Source organism: Heterodontus francisci, chromosome 19, assembly GCF_036365525.1.
Source record: "Heterodontus francisci isolate sHetFra1 chromosome 19, sHetFra1.hap1, whole genome shotgun sequence".
NCBI lineage: Eukaryota > Metazoa > Chordata > Chondrichthyes > Heterodontiformes > Heterodontidae > Heterodontus > Heterodontus francisci.
The window spans coordinates 85,991,791-86,016,009 of record NC_090389.1 but is presented as its reverse complement, the minus strand read 5'-3'; the positions used below and the strand labels follow the sequence as shown (position 1 = coordinate 86,016,009).

General features: G+C 44.4%; 1 protein-coding gene across 5 annotated transcripts in view; it reads right to left on the bottom strand.

The window, feature by feature from the left end:
* Positions 1-5,702: 5,702 nt before the first annotated feature.
* Positions 5,703-24,219, bottom strand: part of podxl2 (podocalyxin-like 2) — a 109,788-nt gene continuing 91,271 nt past the window's right edge. For all 5 annotated transcript variants that reach the window (XM_068052147.1, XM_068052150.1, XM_068052151.1 and 2 more), the window contains 4 exons: positions 18,818-18,974; positions 15,623-15,684; positions 10,803-10,982; positions 5,703-9,420 (listed from right to left, as the gene is read on the bottom strand). In XM_068052147.1, the coding sequence (XP_067908248.1) occupies positions 9,214-9,420; positions 10,803-10,982; positions 15,623-15,684; positions 18,818-18,974 (606 nt within the window). In that variant the 3' untranslated portion in view covers positions 5,703-9,213. The remainder of the gene's footprint in view (positions 9,421-10,802; positions 10,983-15,622; positions 15,685-18,817; positions 18,975-24,219) is intronic.

Sequence of the window (24,219 nt, the reverse complement as noted above, 5' to 3'; positions counted from 1 at the left end):
GTTTGTGGGAAGTATGTTTTGTCCAAATGGCAAGCTTGGTGCCAATGGTGAATGAGTTCCTGTGATCAAATTACAAGATTTAACATAAGGCAATATTAATGAGACGTGATATCACTTATTTATTTATCAATATGATACTAGGGACTATCTGACCCTGTGTACTTGTGAAAGCTGCAATTTGTTATTAGGTAGTAACACATTAGCACTTTGAGATAGTTAAAATGGAATGCATTCACTCATGGCGGAGAATAATTACCCAGATGCTGGCTACTTCCAGTATCTTGTCCAAGAGTTCATTCGTCATGTGTAGGGCTGGGCAATGGCTGTTGCTAAGCCACTGATCTCACTGTCACCCAATATGCATGTTCCAACTGGGGTCACTGCAAAGCAATGCACAGTAGGAACCAAAGTGAAAGAATCAGCATTTATAGAGAACCTTAAATGACAAGCTGATCCAAAGTGCTTTACAGCCAATGAAATATTTTGGAAGTGTAATCACAGTTGCGATCAGCAAGGTTCCACAAGCAATGAGATAACTGACCACATAATCTGTTTTAATAATATTGGTTGAAAGATAAATATTGGCCAGGACACCAGGAAGAACTCCTCTGCTCTTCATTGTGCAATGTGATCTTTTACATCCACTGAGGGGGCAGACAGGACTTCAGTTTAATAAAAGTAAAATACTACAGATGCTGGAAATCTGAAATAAAAACAAAAAATGCTGGAAATACTCAGCAGGTCTGGCAGCATCTGTGGAGAGAGAAGCAGAGTTAACGTTTCAGGTCAGTGACCTTTCATCAGAACTGGCAAAGGTTAGAAATGTAATAGGTTTTAAGCAAATAAAGTGAAGGTGGGGAAAGAGATAACAAAAGGGAAGGTGTTGATAAGACAAAGGGTCACAGAGAATAACAGAGCAGAAGGTCATGGGACAAAGGCAAAGGGTGTGTTAATGGTGTGGTGAAAGACACATGGACGTTCAAGACACATGGACGTTCAATCTCTCTACACCTCCATCCCCCACCAGGACGGTTTGAGGGCTCTCCACTTCTTCCTTGAACAGAGGCCTAACCAGTCCCCATCCAACACCACTCTCCTCCGCCTGGCTGAACTTGTTCTCACATTGAACAACTTCTCCTTCAACTCCACTCACTTCCTTCAAGTAAAAGGTGTTGCTATGGGTACCTGCATGGGTCCTAGTTATGCCAGTCTTTTTGTGGGATATGTCGAACATTCCTTGTTTCAGTCCGACTCATGCCCCCTCCCCCAACTCTTTGATGACAGTATTAGTGCTGTTTCCTGCTCCCGCTCCGAATTGGAAAACTTTATCAACTTTGCTTCTAATTTCCACCCTTCTCTCACCTTCACATGGTCCATCTCCAACATTTCCCTTCTCTTCCTCGACTTCCCTGTTTCCATCTCTGGGGATAGGCTGTCTACTAATATTCATTATAAGCCCACCGACTCCCAAAGCTACCTCGACTACACTTCTTCACACCCTGCCTCCTGTAAGGACTCCATTCCATTCTCCCAGTTTCTCGGTCTCCGACGCATCTGCTCTGATGATGCTGTCTTCCATGACAGCGCTTCTGATATGTCTTCCTTTTTCCTCAACCGAGGATTCCCCCCGCCTTCCCCCCCACTGTGGTTGACAGGGCCCTCAACCTTGTCCGGCCCATTTCCTGCACCTTTGCTCTCAGCACCGTGACAGGGTTCCCCTTGTCCTCACTTTCCATCCCATCAGCCTCCACATCCAAAGGATCATCCTCTGCCATTTTCGCCACATCCAGCATGATGCCACTACCAAACGCATCTTCCCCTCCCCTCCCCTGTCAGCATTCCAAAGGGATCATTCCCTCCGCAACACCCTGGTCCACTCCTCCATTACCCCCCACACCTCGTCCCCTTCCCACGGCACCTTCCCATGCAATCGCAGGAGGTGTAATACCTGCCCCTTTACCTCCTCTCTCCTCACCATCCAAGGCCCCAAACACTCCTTTCAGGTGAAGCAGCAGTTTACTTGTACTTCTTTCAATTTAGTATACTGTATTCACTACTCACAATGCGGTCTCCTTTACATTGGGGAGACCAAACGCAGGTTGGGTGAGCGCTTTGCGCTCAGTCTGAAAACATGACCCCGAGCTTCCTGTCGCTTGCCAGTTCAACACACACCCCAGCTGTCATGCTCACATCTCTGTCCTGGGCTTGTTCCAGTGAACATCAACGCAAGCTTGAGGAACAGCACCTCATTTACCGATTAGGCACGCTACAGCCTACCCGACTGAACATTGAGTTCAATCATTTCAGAACATGACTGGCCCACCCCTTTTATTTTTAGTTTTATTTTTCTGTTTTTATTTTAGCTTAGTTTGTTTCATCATTCATTTTTTTACCATGTGCCTGCCCACTGCTTTTTTTCATGTTTGTGCTTTTGGCCAGTCATTTAACACCCTCTCTGCAATAACGCTTTGTCTTTCAGCACACCATTAACACACCCTTTGCCTTTGCCCCATGACCTTCTAGTCAGTTATTCTCAGTGACTCTCTGTCCTATCAACCCCTCCCTTTGTGTTACCTTTTGCCCGACCCCCACTTTATTTGCTTAAAACATTTTACATTTCTAACCTTTGCCAGTTCTGATGAAAGGTCACTGATCTAAAACGTTAACTCTGCTTCTCTCTCCACAGATGCTGCCAGACCTGCTGAGTATTTCCAGCATTTTTTGTTTTTGCTTCAGTTTAATATCTTATTTGAAAGACAGCATCTCTGACAGTGCAACACTCCCTCAGTACTGAACTGGGAGTGTCAGCCTAGATTTTGTGGTTGAATCTCTGGAGTAGAATTTGAACTTACAACTTTCTGGCTTACAGGTAGGAATGTGAGCGCAGAGCTGCAGCTGACGAACATGAAAGTGATTTGCCTTTCTTGGGTTTTTAACCTAATGTTTTCCTTTCGTGTTGCTGGCGAGGATTTCATGGATGGACAATTACCGATAGCAGGCACCTGTTTGTGTATCACATATTCAGCAAGAAGTGACATTGGGATTTACATAAATGCACGAAGCCAAACATATAGCGGTTTCAGGGAAACTACTACAGCTGGACACAATTGTACTGAGAGGCGCCACTGTAATATTAAAACAGATTGAACCCATGAAGCAGAATTAATTCTAATTTCTTATAAATTTTGTACATTTCGTAGCTTATGGGCAGCAAATATTAACATTTTATTTTACGGTCAATATTTGGGGTATTGCACATAGTGAGAGTCATTATAACTTTTGCCAATATTATCAAACGGAACAACATCGCTAAAACAGGTTATCTGGACATTATCTCATTGCTGTTTGTGGGAGTTTGCTGTGCACAAATTTACTGCTGTGTTTCCCAGAATCATACAATGGTTACAGCGTAGAATGAGGCCATTCGGCCTGTTGACCCATTGGAGGCAGTACAGAGAAGGTTTACTAGACTAACACCTGGAATAGACGGGCTGTCTTACGAGGAAAGATTGGACAGGCTAAGCTTGTATCCACTGGAATTTAGAAGAGTAAGAGGCGACTTGATTGAAACATATAAGATCCTGAGGGGTCTTGACAAGGTGGATGTGGAAAGAATGTTTCCCCTTGTGGGAGAATCAAGAACTAGGGGTCACTGTTTAAAAATAAGGGGTCGCCCATTCAAGACAGAGATGAGAAATTTTTTCTCTCAGAGGGTCGTGAGTCTTTGGAATTCTCTTCCTCAAAAGGCAATGGAAGCAGAGTCTTTAAATATTTTTAAGGCAGAGGTAGATAGATTCTTGATAAGCAAGGGGGTGGAAGGTTATCGGGGGTAGGTGGAAATGTGGAGTAATCAGTTCAGCTGGAACTTATTGAATGGCGGAGCAGGCTCGAAGGGCCGAGTGGCCTACTCCTGCTCCTAATTCATATGTTCGTATGAGACCATGCCAGCTCTCTGCAAGAGTGATTCAGCTAGTCCCACTACCCCGCCCTTTCTCCGTAGCCCTAAAAAATCTTTCCCTTCTGGTATTTATCCAATTTCCTTTTGCAAGCCCTGATTGAATCTGCCTCCACCACAATCTCAGGCACTGCATTCCAGATCCTAACCAGTCGCTATGTAAACAAGATTTTCCCCATGTCGCCTTTAGTTCTTTTGACAATCACCATAAATCTACGTCGTCTAGATCTTGACCCTTCTGTCAATGGGAACAATTTCTCCTTATCTACTCAGTCTAGATCCCTCACGATTCTGAACACCTCTATCAAATCTCTCAATCTTCTCTAAAGAGAACAACCCCAGTTTCTCCAATCTATCCACATAACTGAAGTCCCTCATCCCTGGAACCATTCTCAGAAATGTTTTCAGCAACCTCTCTAAAGCCTTCCCACAGTTCCTAAAGCGTGGTGCCCAGAATTGGGCACAAAATTCTGGTTGAGGTCTAACCAACTTTATAAAGGTTTATCATACCCTCCTTGCTTTTGTACGCAATGCGTCTATTTATAAATCCCAGGGACCCTAAGCCTTTTTAACCACTTTCTCAACCTTCTCTGCCACCTTCAACTATTTGTGCACATATAGACCCAGATCTCTCTGTTCCTGCACCATCTTTAGAATTGTACCCTTAATATTGTCTCCTCATTCTTCCTAACAATATGTATCACTTCACACCTCTACAACAGTGACTACACTTCAAAAGTACTTCATTGAAGTCAATGGGAAAAAATATTAGGAAAGGGTATAACATTTGACCAATCTGATATCGTGCATTTTACACCATCCCCAAAGGTTCAAATTACTCACAGAGTCAATAACACATATAGTCTTTGGATGAAGTGGGGTTAGAAGACCACTGGTAACTGGACCAGGGTGTCCAGACATAATTTACTTCCCATTTCCAAGACATACATTCTGTTCCTTGTTCTTTTTCATCTTTATTTTCAATTCGCTCCATAACCTTGCCCTTTCCATCTCTCTCTAATCTCCTCCAGTCCCTCTGAGATCTCTACACTCCTCCAATTCTGGCTTCTTGAGCATCCTCGATTTTCATCGCTCCACCATTGGCGGTCGTGTCTTCAGTTGTCTGGGCCCTAAGTCCTGGAATTCCCTCCCTAAACCTCTCTACCTCTCTTTCCTCCTTTAAACATTCCTTAAAAGCTACATTGAAGGCACTAAAATGCAAGTTGTTATTGTTGTATTTTTATATTTCCAATATAGATTCCTATGTTCACATTTATAATGAGAATTGCCTTTGGCTTTCACTTCGGCCAATGACCCAAATGCTTATTCTTGTTTATAGTGCTCATCCCTTTTGGAACTGGACTAATTTTTCACCTAGAGGAAAAGTAACTGTGTCTTAAAACCCCAGTAACATCTCTTCTGGAACGATGGTCATCTGTTCCACTAATACAACAATCTATATCTGATCACTAAATCTTTTTAACAAGAGTACAAGGCAATTGCACATGCTCGGCAGTGTCATCAACACAATTGCTATTTTGTTCCTCCGTCTCGCTATTAACTGCTGAAAACAAATCCCTTGCAAAGAGTAGGGATAAATGGGTCTTTTTCCGAATGGCAGGCAGTGACTAGTGGAGTACCGCAGGGATCGGTGCTAGAACCCCAGCTATTCACAATATATATTAATGATTTAGATGAGGGAACTAAATGTAATATCTCCAAATTTGCAGATGACACAAAACTGGGTGGGAGGGTGAGTTGTGAGGAGAATGCAGAGAGGCTTCAGGGTGATTTGGACAAGTTGAGTGAGTGGGCAAAAGGAGGGCAGATGCAGTATAATGTGGATAAATGTGAGGTTATCCACTTTGGCAGCAAAAAGAGGAAGGCAGATTATTATCTGAACAGCTATAAACTGAGGGAGGGGAATATGCAGCGAGACCTGGGTGTTCTCGTACACCAGTCACTGAAGGTAAGCATGCAGGTCCAACAGGCGGTAAAAAAGGAAAATGGTATGTTGGCCTTCATAGCGAGAGGATTTGAATACAGCAGCAGGGATGTCTTGCTGCAATTATACAGGGCCTTGGTGAGGCCACACCTGGAATATTGTGTGCAGTTTTGGTCTCCTTATCTGAGGAAGGACGTTCTTGCTATAGAAGGAGTGCAGCGAAGGTTTACCAGACTGGTTCCTGGGATGGCGGAACTGACGTATGAGGAGAGATTGAGTAGGTTAAAATTCTAACAGGACTTGACAGGGTAGATGCAGGAAGGATGTTCCCGATGGTGGGGGAGTCCAGAACCAGGGATCATAGTCTAAGGATACGGGGTAAACCTTTCAGGACTGAGATGAGGAGAAATTTATTCACCCAGAGAGTGGTGAGCCTGTGGAATTCACTAAATTCACAGAAAGCAGTTGAGGCCAAAACATTGTATGTTTTCAAGAAGGAGTTAGATACAGCTCTTGGGTCTAAAGGGATCAAAGGGTATGGGGCGAAAATGAGAACAGGCTACTGAGTTGGATGATCAGCCATGGTCATAATGAATGGCGGAGCAGGCTCGAAGGGCCGAATGGCCTACTCCTGCTCCTGTTTTCTATGTTGATATGTAAGGACAAGAAAGGTATTTGAGCGCTTCCATTTATACCCATCTATGTGCCACACTGGATGCTACCCTTGGTAGCTAGTTAACCCTCTAACATTCCTGTAGTTGCATGATACAATGATAATAGATTTACAAATAGTCATTTGGGAGTACAGAACTTGAGTATTGCTGAAAATAGAGGCATTTGTGACTGGTGCATTCTCCATGGCAACACCTCTACCAATCAGAGTCCACTTGCTAACCAATCAGCATTCTCTTCTCATACAGTATAAATTTGTTGTTTCCCTTACATTGGTATTCTTGCGAGTTGTCCTGATGAGTACAAGAGAAAAAGCTTCAACAAAATGTCTCTATTTTCAGCAGTACTCAAGATAATGGATTTGTTGACTAATCATAGCAATCAATCTCTCTCAATGGGCCTGATTTTAATTATGGTCAAGTGGGTGGGTTTTGAATGGGTTAAAATCAGGCCCAATTAGTCTACAACAGACCCAGGCATGACACAAGGACAACCCCAGGATGGAGAGCTTTGGTGAACTTTTGCTCATCTCTATTTGAACATCAATGATCCAATTTGACAATTGGCCAAATCCAATATTGTTCGTGAGCTTCCATAGACCATAATTATTCATTCTCGGTTCAGCAGATCTTCAAGAATCCAATAAATGTGAATTACACAGACACAGAGAAAATCTAACAGCAAAGTCACTGGAAAACAATCCAAATGAACAATTGATAACTAGTCCCAAGAAACCCAATGATGTAGACCTTCGAGTCTCAACTCCATTAAGAAAATCAGTCTATGCTCTCAATACAATACTTTGATTACAAATTACTACCCTTAATGGATTAAGCAAACATGCACAGTTTCATAAATCAAAACCCATTTAGCAAGCAGTAGGACTGTGCATAGTAGACAATTGATTAACTGTGATATGCAATTTTTCAATATCACTTTTTTGGAAAGGGTAATGCTGCTACTTTTTAATGCTGTTTTCCCCATCTTTCCCCCAATAGGATTGCATCTCACCCCACCTTGTGCACGGCCTGTAGCTAAGAGGTTCGGCAGCAACCTGGTCCCATTCATCTGCCTTTGCTAGTATGCACTCAATCACCAGGAGGCGCACTAGAGCAGGCCTAATCCACCCTGGAGAATATCTAGCCTCGGCTCTATATTTTCCCAAGAGTGGTATGGCTAAGACTGGGGTGAGCAAGCATATGTAAACCCATGTCCAAGCAGTCTATACCGCCACACGATGCTGCTCCATCCATCCCAACATTTAAGTTTAAGGCTGAATCAGCCAGATTCAGATTTCAGACCACATAAGGCAGCCATTTACACCATAAAAGCTGAACTTTAATGAACCTCACAAACTATGGTGCATTCTTATTAGAGGGAGCTGCTTACTGGCTTTCATATGTATGCTATCCCATCATTGTTTTAAATCTCCCAGTTACACTAACTCTGCTAGAAGGCAAAAAGGGGCCTTGAATCCCACTCACTAACGTATGCACTTCATTATCACACATGGTTCCCGAGGAAGTTGCTACTATGACTTTACAGTTTCCTTTTCGTTGCTTTGTGGTGAGTATTGTGTTTGCCCAGGAGAGGGATGGAAAATGTGGTAATTCCCCATTTTAGTTTAGTTTAGAGATACAGCACTGAAACAGGCCCTTCGGCCCACTGAGTCTGTGCCGACCATCAACCACCCATTTATACTAATCCTACACTAAGCCCATATTCCTACCACATCCCCACCTGTCCCTATATATTTCCCTACCACCTACCTATACTAGGGGCAATTTATAATGGCCAATTAACCTATCAACCTGCAAGTCTTTGGCATGTGGGAGGAAACCGGAGCACCCGGAGGAAACCCACGCAGACACAGGGAGAACTTGCAAACTCCGCACAGGCAGTACCCAGAATCGAACCCGGGTCCCTGGAGCTGTGAGGCTGCGGTGCTAACCACTGCGCCGCCCCATTTTAAGAACCCACTGTCAGCTGCAAACTCTCCCATGGTCAGGTACTGCATGAAGAAGCAGAATAAACCTCTCTGAACATTGCTCAACAATGACCTAAGCCCAATTGTCATTCCAATTATCATTGGATAATATAATTGGGTAAACCCAGGCTAATGTGTTTGAACCCCTGCCATTGCTTCATCAATTTTACCAGTCCCAGCTATCGTGATAGCCTTTGTATAGACCAGTGATATGCAACCAGCAGTTCTGCACTGTGCACTAGGAAAGAATTGCCCATAATGTTATGCTTAGCAGCCTTGATTCTCATTAATGGATTGGACTCAAAGCTGGGTCGCAGAAATGAAGGGATGATGTCTATGATCTACTGTGCCAGCTCATCCCCATATAGTGCAAGGAAAATGAGCAGTCACTAGGTGAATCACCTGCCTTTATTTTCAGATGGTTCTAATCAAGATATGTACCAAACAAATTCCACTGGCCCATTTTTAGTGTGTATTTGGCACATTTTTTGTTTTGTTGAACCGAAGATTGATGGTGCCACAAAGCGAAGGGATATTGTAGCTTTAGAATGCAGAATTAGATCATTCCTTATGAAGCAACGATGCCTCTGTGCAAAGTACAGGGGTCCATCAAAAAATATATCCTCTATACTAAATCAAAACTGGCGAAGGCTCTTAAAGGTGGGTGTCTTCTTCAAAATTGTCTGGCTCGTCTTTTGACCCTTTGGTGATGAGCGCGTTCCAGCCTCCAGAACGTTCCATTGCGTCACCGTTCACGCTGGGTTTCTTCTCCTGCATCTCCGACGTGCTGTCTATCGTTATGTCCAATGTCGGGTTGTCGTGGCAACCGTTCTCAACAAAGTGGAGTTCCTCGCCATGAGACTGGTGGGAAGAATTTAAATAATTGATATAGTAAGAATAAAAGTTGAGGCATTCAAAATTAATAATGAAAATTTCTAAAATATATTTTCTGTCTTTTTATTCTCTTCTCTCCTTATCCTTTCATGTCCTCCATTCATGAAGGTTCTAGTCACACTGGGAGAGAGTTTTACCTGCACTGGCTGCCATCACAACCCAAATGACTGCTCTTCACCAGTGAGCCAAGACAGTGAATGTCAGCATGCCATTTATGTTAAAGCTGCTACATAAATCCAAGTAGTTGTTTTGTTGGATATGTACTTTCAGACTTTGTCACACCCTTTTGTCATGATTTAGTAACATGTTTGTGACATTACTAACACCTCATTTTAACTGCAATTCCTGCTATTCAGTCTTTCACCCATATTTTAGGACATGGCCAAGGTTAAAAAGGCAGCTGAAAAGGCGAGGGAAACTGAGTAGCAGTGATTGTGAAAGAAAGACCTTGCCTTGATATAGCATCTTTCACCACCTTAGGGTATCCCCAATCACTTTACAGCCAATTAAATACTTTTGATGTGTAGTCACTGTTGTAATGTAAGAAACATGGCAGTCAAATTGTGCACAGGAAGCCCCCACAAACAGCAATGAAATAAATGGTCAGACCATCTGTTTTTAGTTATTGGTTGGAGGATAAATATTGCCAGGACACCAGGAAAACTCCCTGGCTCTTCTTTGAATAGTACCATGGGATGTTCTACATCTACCTGGGAGTGTCAGCCTAGATTATGTACTCAGGTCTCTGGAGTGGGGCTCAAACCGAGAAACTTTTATTTTTTTTATTCATTCACAAGAAGTGGTCACCACTGGCAAGTCTATCATTTATTGTCCATCCCTAGTTGCCCTTAACTGAATGTCTTGCTAGGCCATTTCAAAGGGCAGTTACAAGTTAACCACATTGTTTTAGGTCTGGAGTCACATGTAGGCCAGACTGGGTAAGGACGGCAAGTTTCCTTCCCTAAAAGGGGAGAGTGAATCAGATGGGTTTTTACAACAACCTGGTAGTTTCATGGTCACCATTATTGAGACTAGCTTTTTATTCCAGATTTATTTAATTAACTGAATTTAAATTCCTCAATTACTGTGGTGGGATTTGAACTCATATCTCCAGATCATTGGTCCCTACCTCCACATTGCTAGTCCAGGAACATAACCAATATGCTACCTTCTGAGCATCATCAAGCTTGGGATTTAAAAACTTGAAGAACTTTTTTTGAACTGGTCACCTTAAAGTCTCCTTTCCCCAAGCAAGAGAAAGCTCTATTTCCCCCCTAGCCTTTCCTCAGAACTTGGCTTCATAATATCTGCTACCATTTACTACCATGAGGTTCTGGCACAGCACTGACCATGTTCTTTAACTTTGGGAGCCGTCGCTGCCAACAGATATAGACGAGGCCTGAGACAATGATCACTGCGCAGATTGAGCCGATGATAACAAGCACGATGAAGAGTTTTCCGTAATCTCCACGAGGCTGGCTGGGTCTCCCTTGGCAACCTGTAGCAGATGTGACGTTGTGGATACCAATCTGCAAAGAGACCATCATTAGGAACACAGGAACAGAAACCAGCCATATTGATGACTATCTTATATTTATGGCCCCGGTGAGTTCATGGTTAATCTGTGACCTAACTCCATGTATCCGCTTTTGCCCCATATCCCTTAACACCTCTGGTTAACAAAACTCTATTAATCTCAGATTTAAAATTAACAATTGATCTAGCATCAATTGCTGTTTGTGGAAGAGAGTTCCAAACTTGTACCACCCCTTGGGCTGGATTTTGTTCTCTCCCAGGCGTTGGGGTCTGTGGCGGGGGAGCCTGACGATGCCTCCAGGAGTGGGCCACCACGCACCCCAACGCCAGGAGGGCCCAGTTGATATTACCGGTGGCAGCGAGCCTCAGCAACGGGACCCTTATTTGAATATTGAAATAAATTAATCTTCGGCCCGGTGGCCGGCACTCCCGCGCCTTCAGATCCCCATCCGGGGAAACGAGACGCCACGCTGGAGGGGATGGGAGGAGGAGGTAGGTTTATCAGTGCAGGGGGTGCTGAGGTGGGGGGGAAACAGGGTCAAAGTAACATCACTGTTGTAGGGGATGGCGGGAAGGGTTATAGTTTAAAGTTTATGCGGTTTTGCAGAGGGGAATGTCAGGTGGACAAGCTAAGTGTTTGGGGGGGGGGAAAAAGGGCAAATAATTAATTAAATTCTTATGGGGGTGAGAAAGGGGCAGAAGAAATGTCTTTATTTATTTCTATTTACTTCAGCTCTAAATATTTAAATTTACTGGTAGGGCTCAAAGCCATTGCCAGGGATGGACAGCCCATCCCCTCCATGTGACCCTGTGGGGGGTGATCCATGGGGGGGGGGGGGGGGGTGCGAACCGCCCCAGCTATTTAAATAAGACGCCGCACGGAAGACTGCGGCAGCTCTGTGACTTGCGGCCCACCGTTCTCTTCACCCACTGTGACATCGGAAGATTCAACCCTTTGTGTGTAGAAGTATTTCCTAACTTCACTCCTGAAAGACCTGGCACTAATTTTTAAAGTATGCCACCAATCCTAGACTCCCCGACCAGCAGAAATAGTTTCTCTTTAACCACCTTATCCTCATCCCCTTAATATCTTGAAAACATGGATCAAATCACCCCTTAACTGTCTAAATTCCAGGGAATACAACCCTAGTGTGTGTGTAATCTCGCCTTGTAATTTAACTCTTGGAATTCCAATATCATTCTGCTACACTCCCTCCAAGGTCAATATATCTTTCCTAAAATGCGGTGCCCAGAACTGCTCCAGATGTGGTCTAACCAGGGCTTTGACCAGCTGTAACATGGCTTCTACCCACTTCTATTCTAGTCCTCTAGATATAAGGGACAACTTTCCATTCACCTTTTTGGTTATTTGCTGTACCTGTTCATGACATTTTGTTCATCTTTGTACACAGACTCCCAAGTGTCTTTGGACTAGTTTTTCACTGTTGATACTAATGTTCTTTTTACAGCATCATCAAAACCAATGTGGGTCCAATAGCTGTGGCTGGGAATCACTTTCTCTCTGTCCATTCACCACATGTTGAGTATTGCATGTGAGCATCAGGAGACTTTTCCAGTAGATGCCTGCTCAGGTCGGGAAAAAGGAACCCGACCTGAACCCGACCCAACCACTGTGGACCCGACCCCGACCTGGCCCAAGTCCCTCCGATTTTGCCCCGAGCCTGACCCAACGCGACCCGACCCGAGCCTGAAAGCAGTACCCTGAAGATGGGCCCGACCCGACCTGAACCCAACACATGTCGTCGGGTCCCGTCAGGTTCAGGTCAGATAGCAGGCCTCTATTTTCCAGCACAGAGAGCACCAGAGCGATGCCCAATTATGGCCTCGCCCAACGCCCACATAAGCTGCAGCATCACTTGATAACGATCAGGAGCAGGAATCCTGCTCTTCCAAGATCAGGGCATGGAGGGCTACTGTTGTGCCCCAAGAGCCAGGAACATAGTCAGAGGAGGAGGCCATTCAGCCATTCCAGCCTGTTCCGCAATTCAATTGGGCCATGACTGATCTGTATATTAACTCCATCTACACGCCCTGGTTTCACAACCCTTAATACACTTGCCTAACACAAATCTGTCGATCATAGTTTTAACACTTTCAGTTTATCTCCCAGCCTCAACAGTTTTCTGTGGGAGAGAGTTCCAGCTTTCCACTACCCATTGTGTGAAGACGTGCTTCCTGACATCACCCCTGAACAGCCTAGCTCTAATTTTAAAGTGATGTCTTTCCGGACTTCCTGTACCAGAGGAAATAGTTTCCCACTATTGACTATCAAATCCTACAATAACTTTAAAGACTGCTGCCCTGATGGAGATTAGCTAACTGAGAATAGATCAGGAATTGAAACTGTGATCTTCTGGTTGGTGAGGCCTACTGCTCAATTAGGCAACTTACCTGTAGGGAAGTTCTTGTTCATTCTTACCAAAGTCTTTAGTAGATTGGTAATCCATCTATTCTTTGGCCCTCCTTAATGTTACTGCCCTTCACATCTGGCAATGCCATTGCACCCTCTAGCTGACCTCCAAGAGATGCTGATTTGCTGATTCTCCTGCCTATTTTCCTTCAGTGCAGTCCCGTATGGGGAAGGCACCTACATTTTGTTCAGCACTCTTCCGTTGGGAGTTTTGCCACCCTAGTTAACCAGGTTAACTGGTTTTGGGTTGTCTCATTCCAGTACCAAGTGGGAAAGTGTCCAACCCATCTCACCCGCCTCACCCCCGAAAAAAACATGGTGCCAATTTCCAATCTGCCGCAGAGAGACCCTTGAATGGTTTGGTGTGGTAATTGGAAAATGTCACACTGGGGTTCTCTGAGACTAGGACTCAAGCATGCGACTGAGGCAAGAATGGAGAGAATTTCACTTGGACCTGAACATCGCTCCCATCGCTCACCTTGATGAGCCCTAACATTCATCACAAAGGCTTTTAAGAAGGATTTCACCAGTGAGCCCTGTGAATTCCAGTCTTGGGGGTGGGGGGGGGGAGGAAACTTGGTGGCCATTTGCCCAGTTTTATAACAGACACTCCAGTATACCATATCTCCAACACAGAAGTCCTCGAGGCGGCCAACATCCCCGGCATATACACCCTACTGAGCCAGCGGCACTTGCGATGGCTTGGTCATGTGAGCCGCATGGAAGATGGCAGGATCCCCAAGGACACACTGTACAGCGAGCTCGTCACTGGTATCAGACCCACCGGCCGTCCATGTCTCCACTTTAAAGACGTCTGCAAACGCGACATGAAGTCCTGTGACATTGATCACAAGTCGGGAGAGTCAGTTGCCAGTGATCGCCAGAGCTGGCGGGCAGCCATAAAGGCGGGGCTAAAAAGTGGCGAGTCGAAGAGACTTTGCTGTTGGCAAGAAAAAAAGACAGAAGGGCAAGGAGAGAGCCAACTGTGTAACAGCCCCGACAACCAATTTTATCTGCAGCACCTGTGGAAGAGTCTGTCACTCTAGTATTGGCCTTTAAACCCACTCCAGGCGCTGCTTCACAAACCACTGACCACCTCCAGGCGCTTACCCATTGTCTCTCGAGACAAGGAGGCCAAAGAAGAAAAGAAGAAGTGCAGTTTTTAGGTGGACTGTTCCCTATCCGGTACCAGATTTAAACCAGACATCTTATTGTCTGGTATTTTTTAAAGCGCCAATCACCCCAGCCTCTAGCGAAACATTTAAAGTCGAAATTATTGCCTGTGGGCCACCGTACCGACCTCACAATGATCCTCAGACCTATCCAGGCAAGCAATGGGGGAGGGGGGTACCCGGCTGCATTCAGAGGGAGTTCGGGAATTGGCTGCGTGCGCGTCCTTTATGATACCCTCACGCTACACTGCTACGTCATAGAGGCACACTGATGCATACAGCACACTACTCTCGACTGAGTAGCTGCCATGAGGTCTGAGGAGACAGTGTGAGAGACACAACAGCAGCCTGGTAAAAACGGAGTAAAAGCATCACTCGAATTTTTTTTAACCTGCTTTAGCTCCTCCAAGGTTCATTATTAGCTGGAAATGTATAAGGTCCCCAAGTTTAGCTCATTGTAAGACGCTGGGTTCATTACGTGTGGTATTTTATTTTCATTTTAAAAAAGCGTGCAGGGGTTGGCAGGGGTGTCTGGTATTCCTGAGGTCTGTCAGTGGCCACCCTAGCAGCAGACGAACTGAAACTGATGCGGTGTCACATGGGTGTTGTGCTGGTGCTTTTTCTGGCTCCAGGGCTGCACTAGGAGGAGTCCGGTTACCTGACAGGTGAGGAATGTGTGTAGTGTAGGAGGCCCAAATAACTTTAAAGAACTGGCAGGGAACAGACATGTCACAAAAAAGTAGAAGTACACAGAGTATAAAGCACAGAAACAGGCCATTCAGCCCAATTATTTTGTGCTAGTTTATAATCCATACAGGTCTCCTCCCATCCATCTACCTCATCTCAGCCTCTCAGCATATCTTTCTATTCCTTTTTCTCTCATATACATGTCTGATTTTCCTCTTGAAAGCATCTAGCCTATTTGCCTCAACACCTTCCCATGGTAGTGAGTTCCACATTTTAACCACATTCTTGAGTAAAATTTCTTCTCACCTCACTTTTGGAGGTAGATCAGTATGGGAAGTCTCACCTCTTTCAAGTTTTCCTTCATGTCTCCCAGCATCGCGAGGACCTCCTTTGCTGGTATTGTACCTGGATTACCAAAATAAAGATGCATTATTTAGGACATGAACAACAACATAGAATTACATTGAATTTTACAGTACAGAAACAGGCTATTCGGCCCAGTGGGTCTGTGCTGGTGTTTATGCTCCACAAGAGCCTCCTCCCACCTTTGTTCCTCTAACCTCATCAACATAATCTTCTATTCCTTTCTTCTTCATGTGTTTATCTCATTTCCCCTTAAATGCATCTATGTTATTAGCCTCAACCACTCCATGTGATAGTGAGATCCACATTCTCACCATTCTCTGGGTCAGGAGGTTTCTCCTCAGTTCCTCATTGGATTTATTAGTGACTATTTTATATTTATGGCCCCTGGTTTTGGACTCTCCCACATGTGAAAACATTTTCTCCATGTTTACCCTATCAAACCACTTTATAATTTTAAAGACCTCTATCAGGTTTCCTCTCAGTCTTCTCTTTTCTAGAGAAAAGAGCTCCAGCCTGTTCAGCCTTTCCTGAAAACTATAACCTCTTGGTTCTGATGACTGCCTTGTAAATCTTTTTGGCATTTACTCGAGTACCTCTTGAATATGGAGACCATAACGGTGCACACTACTCCAAGTGGAGACATTATTGACAGAGCATTTTGTATTTTCTTCCTCTACACGTCTCCTCTTTGAGTAATGAGGGGATCAATTTTAAACTATCACGGAGAGGGTGAGGATGACGTTGAGGCTGTACACAGCATTACTGAAGCATGGAGTGGTTGAGGCAGAGACCACTGCACTGTTTAAGGGAAAATTTGATACGTATTTGAAGCAGACGAAGACACAGGGCAATGGGGAGAGAGCGCGGCAGCAAGATTAGTTTCTGAGTGTTCTCGCAAAGAACCAGAATATATATGATGAGCCCAACAACTTCCTTTTGTGCTGTAAACTTCTACGACCCTTCGCCTATGAAGTAAACAGGCTCCCGGACTCTGGTAAACTTGCTAACTTAAGCCAACTCCGCGACCCAAATATTTCAGGTCCCTCTTTTTTTAAAAAGACACTTCAGAGAATTTCATGGTTGTTTTAAGTTTCCAATTTGTAGCAGTCAGTCACACGCCACAGCACTGTCAGCAAGAGTGGGTATAGTGGTGTAGTGCTTAAGTCATAATCCAGAGATTGGGACTTTAAATCATATCATATCTTGGAAGTGGGTGTCGCTGGCATTTGTTGCCCTGAGTGACTTGCTATGCCACCTCAGAATCAACCCACTACGGACTGGAGTCACATATGGACCACTTTGTTAGGACTGCAGGTTTCCTTCCTTGATGATCCAGTTGTTTTTTTTTGATAAAATTCTATAGCTTCACAGTCACTTTTACTGATACCAAAAAGTTCAGTTCTAAAATTGCCATGGTGGGATTTGAATTCTTGTTTTTTTGGGTTATTAGCCCAAGCCTACTAGGATTACTAGTCCAGTAGCATAACTGCTACACTCCTGGACCCTAAGCCAGTTAAGCAAAGTTGAATTTAGTAAATCTGGTAACTTGTTTGCTGTCACCAGGGAAGAAAATTGACCAGGAGTCCTGCCATTGTAAAACCCCAACTGCATCATTCAAGGGAAGGCAGCCAGTGCGTCTTAAAGCAGGGTGGTGCTGCATATGACTCTAGTGCCACATTATGTTGTTGAGTTTCACTGCCCCTAAGTGGCCTAACAAACCATTCAATTGTATTAAAAAATCATTGGAGTGCATGGGGAAGGCCCACCACCACCACCACCACCACCACCTTCTCAATGCAACAAGGCGCCAATGTGGTTTGTTAAGCATCATCCAGTTTCAGTAATTCGGTAATTTAAAAGAAAGGATTATCCCCGCAACTTCTAACTCACTTGCATTTCTCGGGGGATGACTGTACTCCAGAGTAATTTCATCATCACAGGCGTTCACGTGGTCACTGCAGGGCTGTTTGGCATGGCACCAAGATGGCGCTAGAGTTTTAGGTATCAAGGGGCAATAGAAGTGGAAGGATTGGCCTTTCCTTTTCTATTCTGGATGTCTTTCTCAAAAAAGTGTCCGCATTCAGATGGGGTAGCAATGCTGCCACTTGCCTGAAGATGGCCTGTGGGAGGATGGAGGGGGAGGGTGAAGAGGGCGGAATGTCAGCCTCTTGATTGCTCCTCACCTCCTGCAGGGAAGCACCTGACTACTGCTCTACATTGGCCCTACCCCATAGGCAGGTCTGGTAGCATCAGCACATTGGGAATCTCGGTGGGAGAGGGGACAAGAGGCGGAAGTTGAGAATCTAGATGTTGCCAACCCTGGTTGGACTTATTCCTTGGGGTTTCAGCACATGACCTCCCACCTCCAACCGCTCCATCCCCCACCATTGATCAACAGACACATCCCACCGCCTCTCCAAGCCACTTGAGAAAGGAACTGACTCTTCATTATCTGGCTGGATCATTTTTCATCTTCAAACTGTCCCAGTTCCTATCTCCAATGTTTTTTCCATAAATAATTAAGCAAAAGTTTCAAAGAAATTATTTTCAAAACATAGTTTCTTTTCATATCCCTGATTTTCCTCCTGGGTTTTTGCTCACAGCAGCAGTGTCCTGGACATCAGTCTTCAACTCCTCAAGATTGTAGGGCAATCCTAGAGGGTTTGCAACCCTGTGGGAACCTCGTGCTTCCAGGGCGGAGGGATTAGAGTTACGTGGAAAGACTGGAGGAGCTGGGGTTGTTCTCCATACAGCAAAGAAGGCTTAAGAGGAGATTTGATAGAGGTGTTCAAAATCATGAAGAGAAACTGTTTCCAATAGCCAAAGGGTTAATAACCAGAGGACACCGACTTAAGGTGATTGGCAAAAGTATTAGGGATGACCTGAGGAGAAACTTTTTCTGCATCGAGTAATTACGATTTGAAATGCACTGTCTGATAGGGCGGTGGATACAGACAATTGTAGCCTTCAAAAGGGAACTGGATAAATACCTGAAGGAGAAAAAAATTTGCAAGGATATGGTGAAAGAGCAGGGTGGTGGGACTAACTGGATTGCTCTTCGAAATAGCCAGCACAGATCTGATACGCTGAATGGCCTCCTTCTGAGCTGTACTATTCTATGGTTCTAGTGCCCTCTCAATCAATAGTGTTGGCAATGTCACTGAACAATCACCTCGATCACTTGCCAGCATCATTAGGAGATGTTTATCGTCCTCACTGGGTTTACTCAGTGATATCAGCCATGAATCAGCAGGAGGGCTCAATTTCCTGGAGAAGGACTCTGCCACTATCTTCAGCAGTCTCAATCCTTTGTGAAATCGAAACGCTTCCTGAAAAAACAAATTTTAAAAACTAAAATAAATCATTATTGATCTCAAGTCCCCTTGGACAGAGCGGACGACAAGAAGTTGCATTTATATAGTGCCTTTAAACACAGCAAAACATCCAATGGCGCCTCACGGAGCCTTGGGAGAATGGAGACCAATGTAAGGAAGAGAATAGAACGGGTGGCCAAAATCTGGATCAAAGAGGTGAATGTTAAAAAAGAAGAGGAAGCTGGAGAGATGGAGGGGTTTTGGGAATTCATGAGTTGGGGTCTAGATGCCTGAAGGAACAGTCACCAATGGAGGGGTGTGAGGGGGATGCACAAGAGGCTAGAGTCAGAGCCACTGAGAGTTTGTGCGAGTTGAGGGTGTGTAGGACTGGAGGAGGTTACAACAATAGGAAGGGGAGAGGCCACAGTCGAACTTAAATGCAAGGATAAGACTTTTAAATGGAAGGTGTTGGAGGATCAAGAGGCAATGTACGGTAGTGAATGATAGTGTGGGTATGGACTTGGAAATGGAAACAACAAAGATAAACTAAGACTCATGTATTGCTGTCAAGATCAGAGAACCATTGGCTGTGAGATTTGTGAACAAAATGATCTAAGATTTCCGTAAACTTGAGCTGTATCTTAACTCACACCAAGGTCTGTTCACTCATCACCCCCGTGCTCACTGATTTACATTGGTTCTTGGGCCATCAATGTCTCAAATTTTAAATTCTCATCCTTATTTTCAACTCACTCCACGGCCTCATCCCTTCCCTATCTCTGTAACCTCCTCCAGTTCTACAAGCCTTTGAGATCTCTGCACTCCTCCAATTCTGGCCTCTTGCGTATCCCCGACTTCCTCTGCCCTACCACTGACAGCTGCGCCTTCAGCAATCTAGGCCCTAAACTCTGGAATTCCTTCCCTCAACCTGTCCTCCAAAAACTACCTCTTTGACCAAACTTTTGGTCACCTGTCCTAATGTCTCCTTCTGTGGCTGGGTGGTGATGAAACTCCTGTGAAGCACCTTGGTACATTTTATTGCCTTAAAAATGCTTTTTAAATGCAAATTGCTCTTGTTTCTTGGACTGATTACAGATTAAATATAACAGTGTAGTGTTTGTTTTTCAGATTGAGATACATGATGTTACGACCGGGGCAGGAGGAGTGTGCTGTCTTTTCCAGTTCCACTTCTCCACAGGTCACAACATATATTTAAATGTTTATCCAGTTACTGATACAATCAATCATAGACTCTGCTTTTATTCCCAGAATAAAATACACCAACCAGGTTTCTTTAATAAACAACAAAATTCTCAATTTATTATAAACAAGACATAACCAGTAACAAAGCAAAGCATCAATGCTATGTGAGGCAAGGGAGGAGACAGCAGGGGCTCTGACACAAATTTTCAAATCCTCTCTGGCCACAGGAGAGGTACCAGAGGACTGGAGGACAGCGAATGTGGTACCATTATTCAAGAAAGGTAGCAGGGATAAACCAGGTAATTACAGGCCAGTAAGTCAACATCAGTGGTAGGGAAATTATCGGAAAAAATTCTGAGGGACAGGATTAATCTCCACTTGGAGAGGCAGGGATTAATCAGGGATAGTCAGTATGGCTTTGTCAGGGGGAGATCATGTCTAACAAATTTGATTGAATTTTTGCGAGGAGGTGACTAGATGTGCAGATGAGGGTAAAGCAGTTGATGTCGTCTACATGGACTTCAGTAAGGCTTTTGATAAGGTCCCGCATGGGAGATTGGTTAAGAAGGTAAGAGCCCATGGGATCCAGGGCAATTTGGCAAATTGGATCCAAAATTGGCTTAGTGGCAGGAGACAGAGGCTGATGGTCGAGGGTTGTTTTTGCAAATGGAAGCCTGTGTCCAGTGGTGTACCACAGGGATCGGTGCTGGGCCCCTTGCTGTTTGTAGTGTACATTAATGATTTAGACGTGAATATAGGAGGTCAGATCAGTAAGTTCGCAGATGACACGAAAATTGGTGGTGTCGTAAATAGTGAGGAGGAAAGCCAGATTACAGGACAATATAGATGGGCTGGTAAAATGGGCAGAGCAGTGGCAAATGGAACTTAATCCTGAGAAGTGTGAGGTGATGCATTTTGGGAGGACTAACAAGGCAAGGGAATATACAATGGATGGTAGGACCCTAGGAAGTACAGAGGGTCAGAGGGACCTTGGTGTACTTGTCCATAGATCACTGAAGGCAGCAGCACAGGTAGATAAGGTGGTCAGGAAGGCATATGGGATACTTGCCTTTATTAGCTGAGGCACAGAATATAAGAGCAGGAAGGTTATGATGGAGCTGTATAAAACGCTAGTTAGGCCACAGCTGGAATGCTGTGTACAGTTCTGGTCGCCACACTATAGGAAGGGTGTGATTGCACTGGAGAGGGTGCAGAGGAGATTCACCAGGATGTTGCCTGGGCTGGAGCATTTCAGTTATGAAGGGAGACTGGATAGGCTAGGGTTGTTTTCCTTAGAGCAGAGAAAGCTGAGGAGGGACCTGATTGAGGTATACAAAATTAGGAGGGGCATAGGAGGGTAGATAGGAAGAAACTTTTTCGCTTAGCGGAGGGGTCAATAACCAGGGGGCATAGATTTAGGGTATGGGGAAGGAGGTTTAGAGGGGATTCGAGAAAAATGTTTTTCACCCAGAGGGTGGTTGGAATCTGGAACGCACTGCCTGAAGGGGTGGTAGCGGCAGGAACCCTCACAACATTTAAGAAATATTTAGATGAGCACTTGAAACACCATAGCATACAAGGCAACGGGTCAACTGCTGGAAAATGGGATTAGAATAGATAGGTGCTTGATGGCCGGCACAGACAGGATGGGCCGAAGAGCCTCTTTCTGTGCTGAAAAACTCTTTGACTCTATGATTAACACACAGATTGAAATATGAAAGTTCCCTTTTATCTTAGCGACACACACACACACACACAAAACAGAAAAAAAGAGATTTTCTCTTTAGAGCTCTGTTACAAAAAAAGACAAAAAAGAATACTTTGGCCAAATACTTGCTAATTCGTGAAGAAAAAAGAGAAGATATGGAAAGATGTCAGTTGTCCCTTTTTGGTTTGGCGTCCCAAGTACACATAGACGCCTGCCACTGGGATCTTTCTAGAGCAGTTCTTTCCAAGTGATGTTGAGGATCGGTTTGGCAGGCTTTCCAGGAGAAATGCAGCATCAATTTCTCTATTTCTTACACCTGATTCTCAGAAAGTTCTCAAAGAGATGGACGAGGGTGAGCTGATGGTGACGGCTCTCTTGGCTGGTTTTCTCCAACTGCCTTCAAAACAGTTTACATCCCAACACACTATCCAAAGCGCAACCAAAAACAATACCTCAAGAGTCAAGCCTCCTGACCCCTATAAATCTTGACCTGTCACTTCTCTGTAAATATCTCCCCCAAGTCAAAAAGCTCCTGCTCAGTATTTATCTGAAGACGGGTGACTTCCAGTAAATGTTGTTTGCAAACAAGAGCTCTCAGTGTCCTTTCAATGACCCCAGTGAAAAAAAATCCATGGAATCCTTTTTAGTTTTCCCAAATAGAACAATGTCCATAATTCTAAAATACATGAGTCCTCAAAAAAAACTTAACAAAAATATAGAAGCACCGTCATAATAATGAGTAGTTTGGTAGGTACATTCCTGCTCACTGCTCAGTGACCGCTAACTGTGTGAGATTAGGATCTGGTTTAACTGTGGTGGACTTCATATTTATACATGACAAGTGGCTGCTTTAGTATCTGTGCATCCTTACTCCAGCAGAGGACACTAACTTCATGAAAGGAAGTTGGAAAAAAAAATGTTTTGCTGCACAGCAGAAATGTTTGTTTTCAGACCTGTTGAGCAGTGTGGTTTGTGATTATGACTTGACTATTCCAGTGCACTCCTGGCCGGCCTCCCACATTCTACCCTTTGTAAACTTGAGGTCATCCAAAACTCTGCTGCCTGTGTCTTTACTGATATCAAGTCCTGTTCACCGGTCATCCCTGTGCTCGCTGAGGTATACTGGCTCCTGGTCAAGCAACACCACAATTTTAAAATTCTCATCTTCGTTTTCAAATCCCTCCATGGCCTTGCCCCGTCTCCTCCAGCCTCACAACGCTGCACTTATTTAATACTGGCCTCTTGAGCATCCCCGATTTTAATCATTCTACCATTGGCGGCCGTGCCTACAGCTGCCTGGGCCTCATGCTCTGGAATTCCCTCCCTAAATCTCTCTGCCTCATTCCTCCTTTAAGACGCTCCTTAAAACCTACCTCTATAACCAAACCTTTGGCCATCTGTTCTTATATAGCATGGTGTCGAATTTTGATCTGTAACATTCCTGTGAAGTACTTGAGATGTCTTATTTTGTTAAAGGCACTATATAAACACAAGTTGTAACCCGGTTTCAGTATTGTTAAAGCCCTGCTGGTGGCACTGCACATCAGCGTGGCTGCTATTGCCAATGGCAACCCTGTGGGTGGTCAAAAGGACTGCAGCTGATAGTCATAACCTTAACAACAACAACTTATATTGGTATAGCACCTTTAGCATAATAAGACATCCCATGGTGATTCATAGGAGCATTGCAAAACAAAATATGACGCTGAGACACATAAGGAGATATTAGGTCAGATGACTAAATGCTTGGTCAAAGAGGTAGGTTTTAAGCAGGGGCTTAAAGGAGGAAAGTGAGGTGGAATGGAAGAGAGGTGTAGGGAGGGTATTCCAGAGATTGGGGTCCAGGCAGCTGAAGGCACGGCCACCAATGGTGGAGTGATTAAAATTGGGAATGCTCAAGAGGCCAGAATTAGAGGAGCACAGAGATCTGGGAGGGTTGTGGGGCTGGAGGAGACTAAAGAGACAGGGAGGGGCGAGGTCATGGAAAGATTTGAAAACAAGGATGAGAACTTTAAAATCGAGATGTTTCTTGACCTGGCGCCAATATAAGTCAGCAAGCACAGGGGTGACAGGTGAACAGCACTTGGTACGAGTTAAGATATGGATAGAAGATTGGCTAGTTAACAGGAAACAGAGAGTAGGCATAAATGGTTCATTTTCTGGTTGGCAAGATGTAACGTGTGGTGTGCCTCAGGGATCAGTGCTGGAGCCTCAACTTTTTACAGTTTATATAAATGACTTAGATGAAGGGACCAAAGGTATGTTGCTGAATTTGCTATTGACTCAAAGAGAGGTAGGAAAGTAAGTTGTGAAGACGACATAAGGAGGCTACAAAGGGATATAAACCGG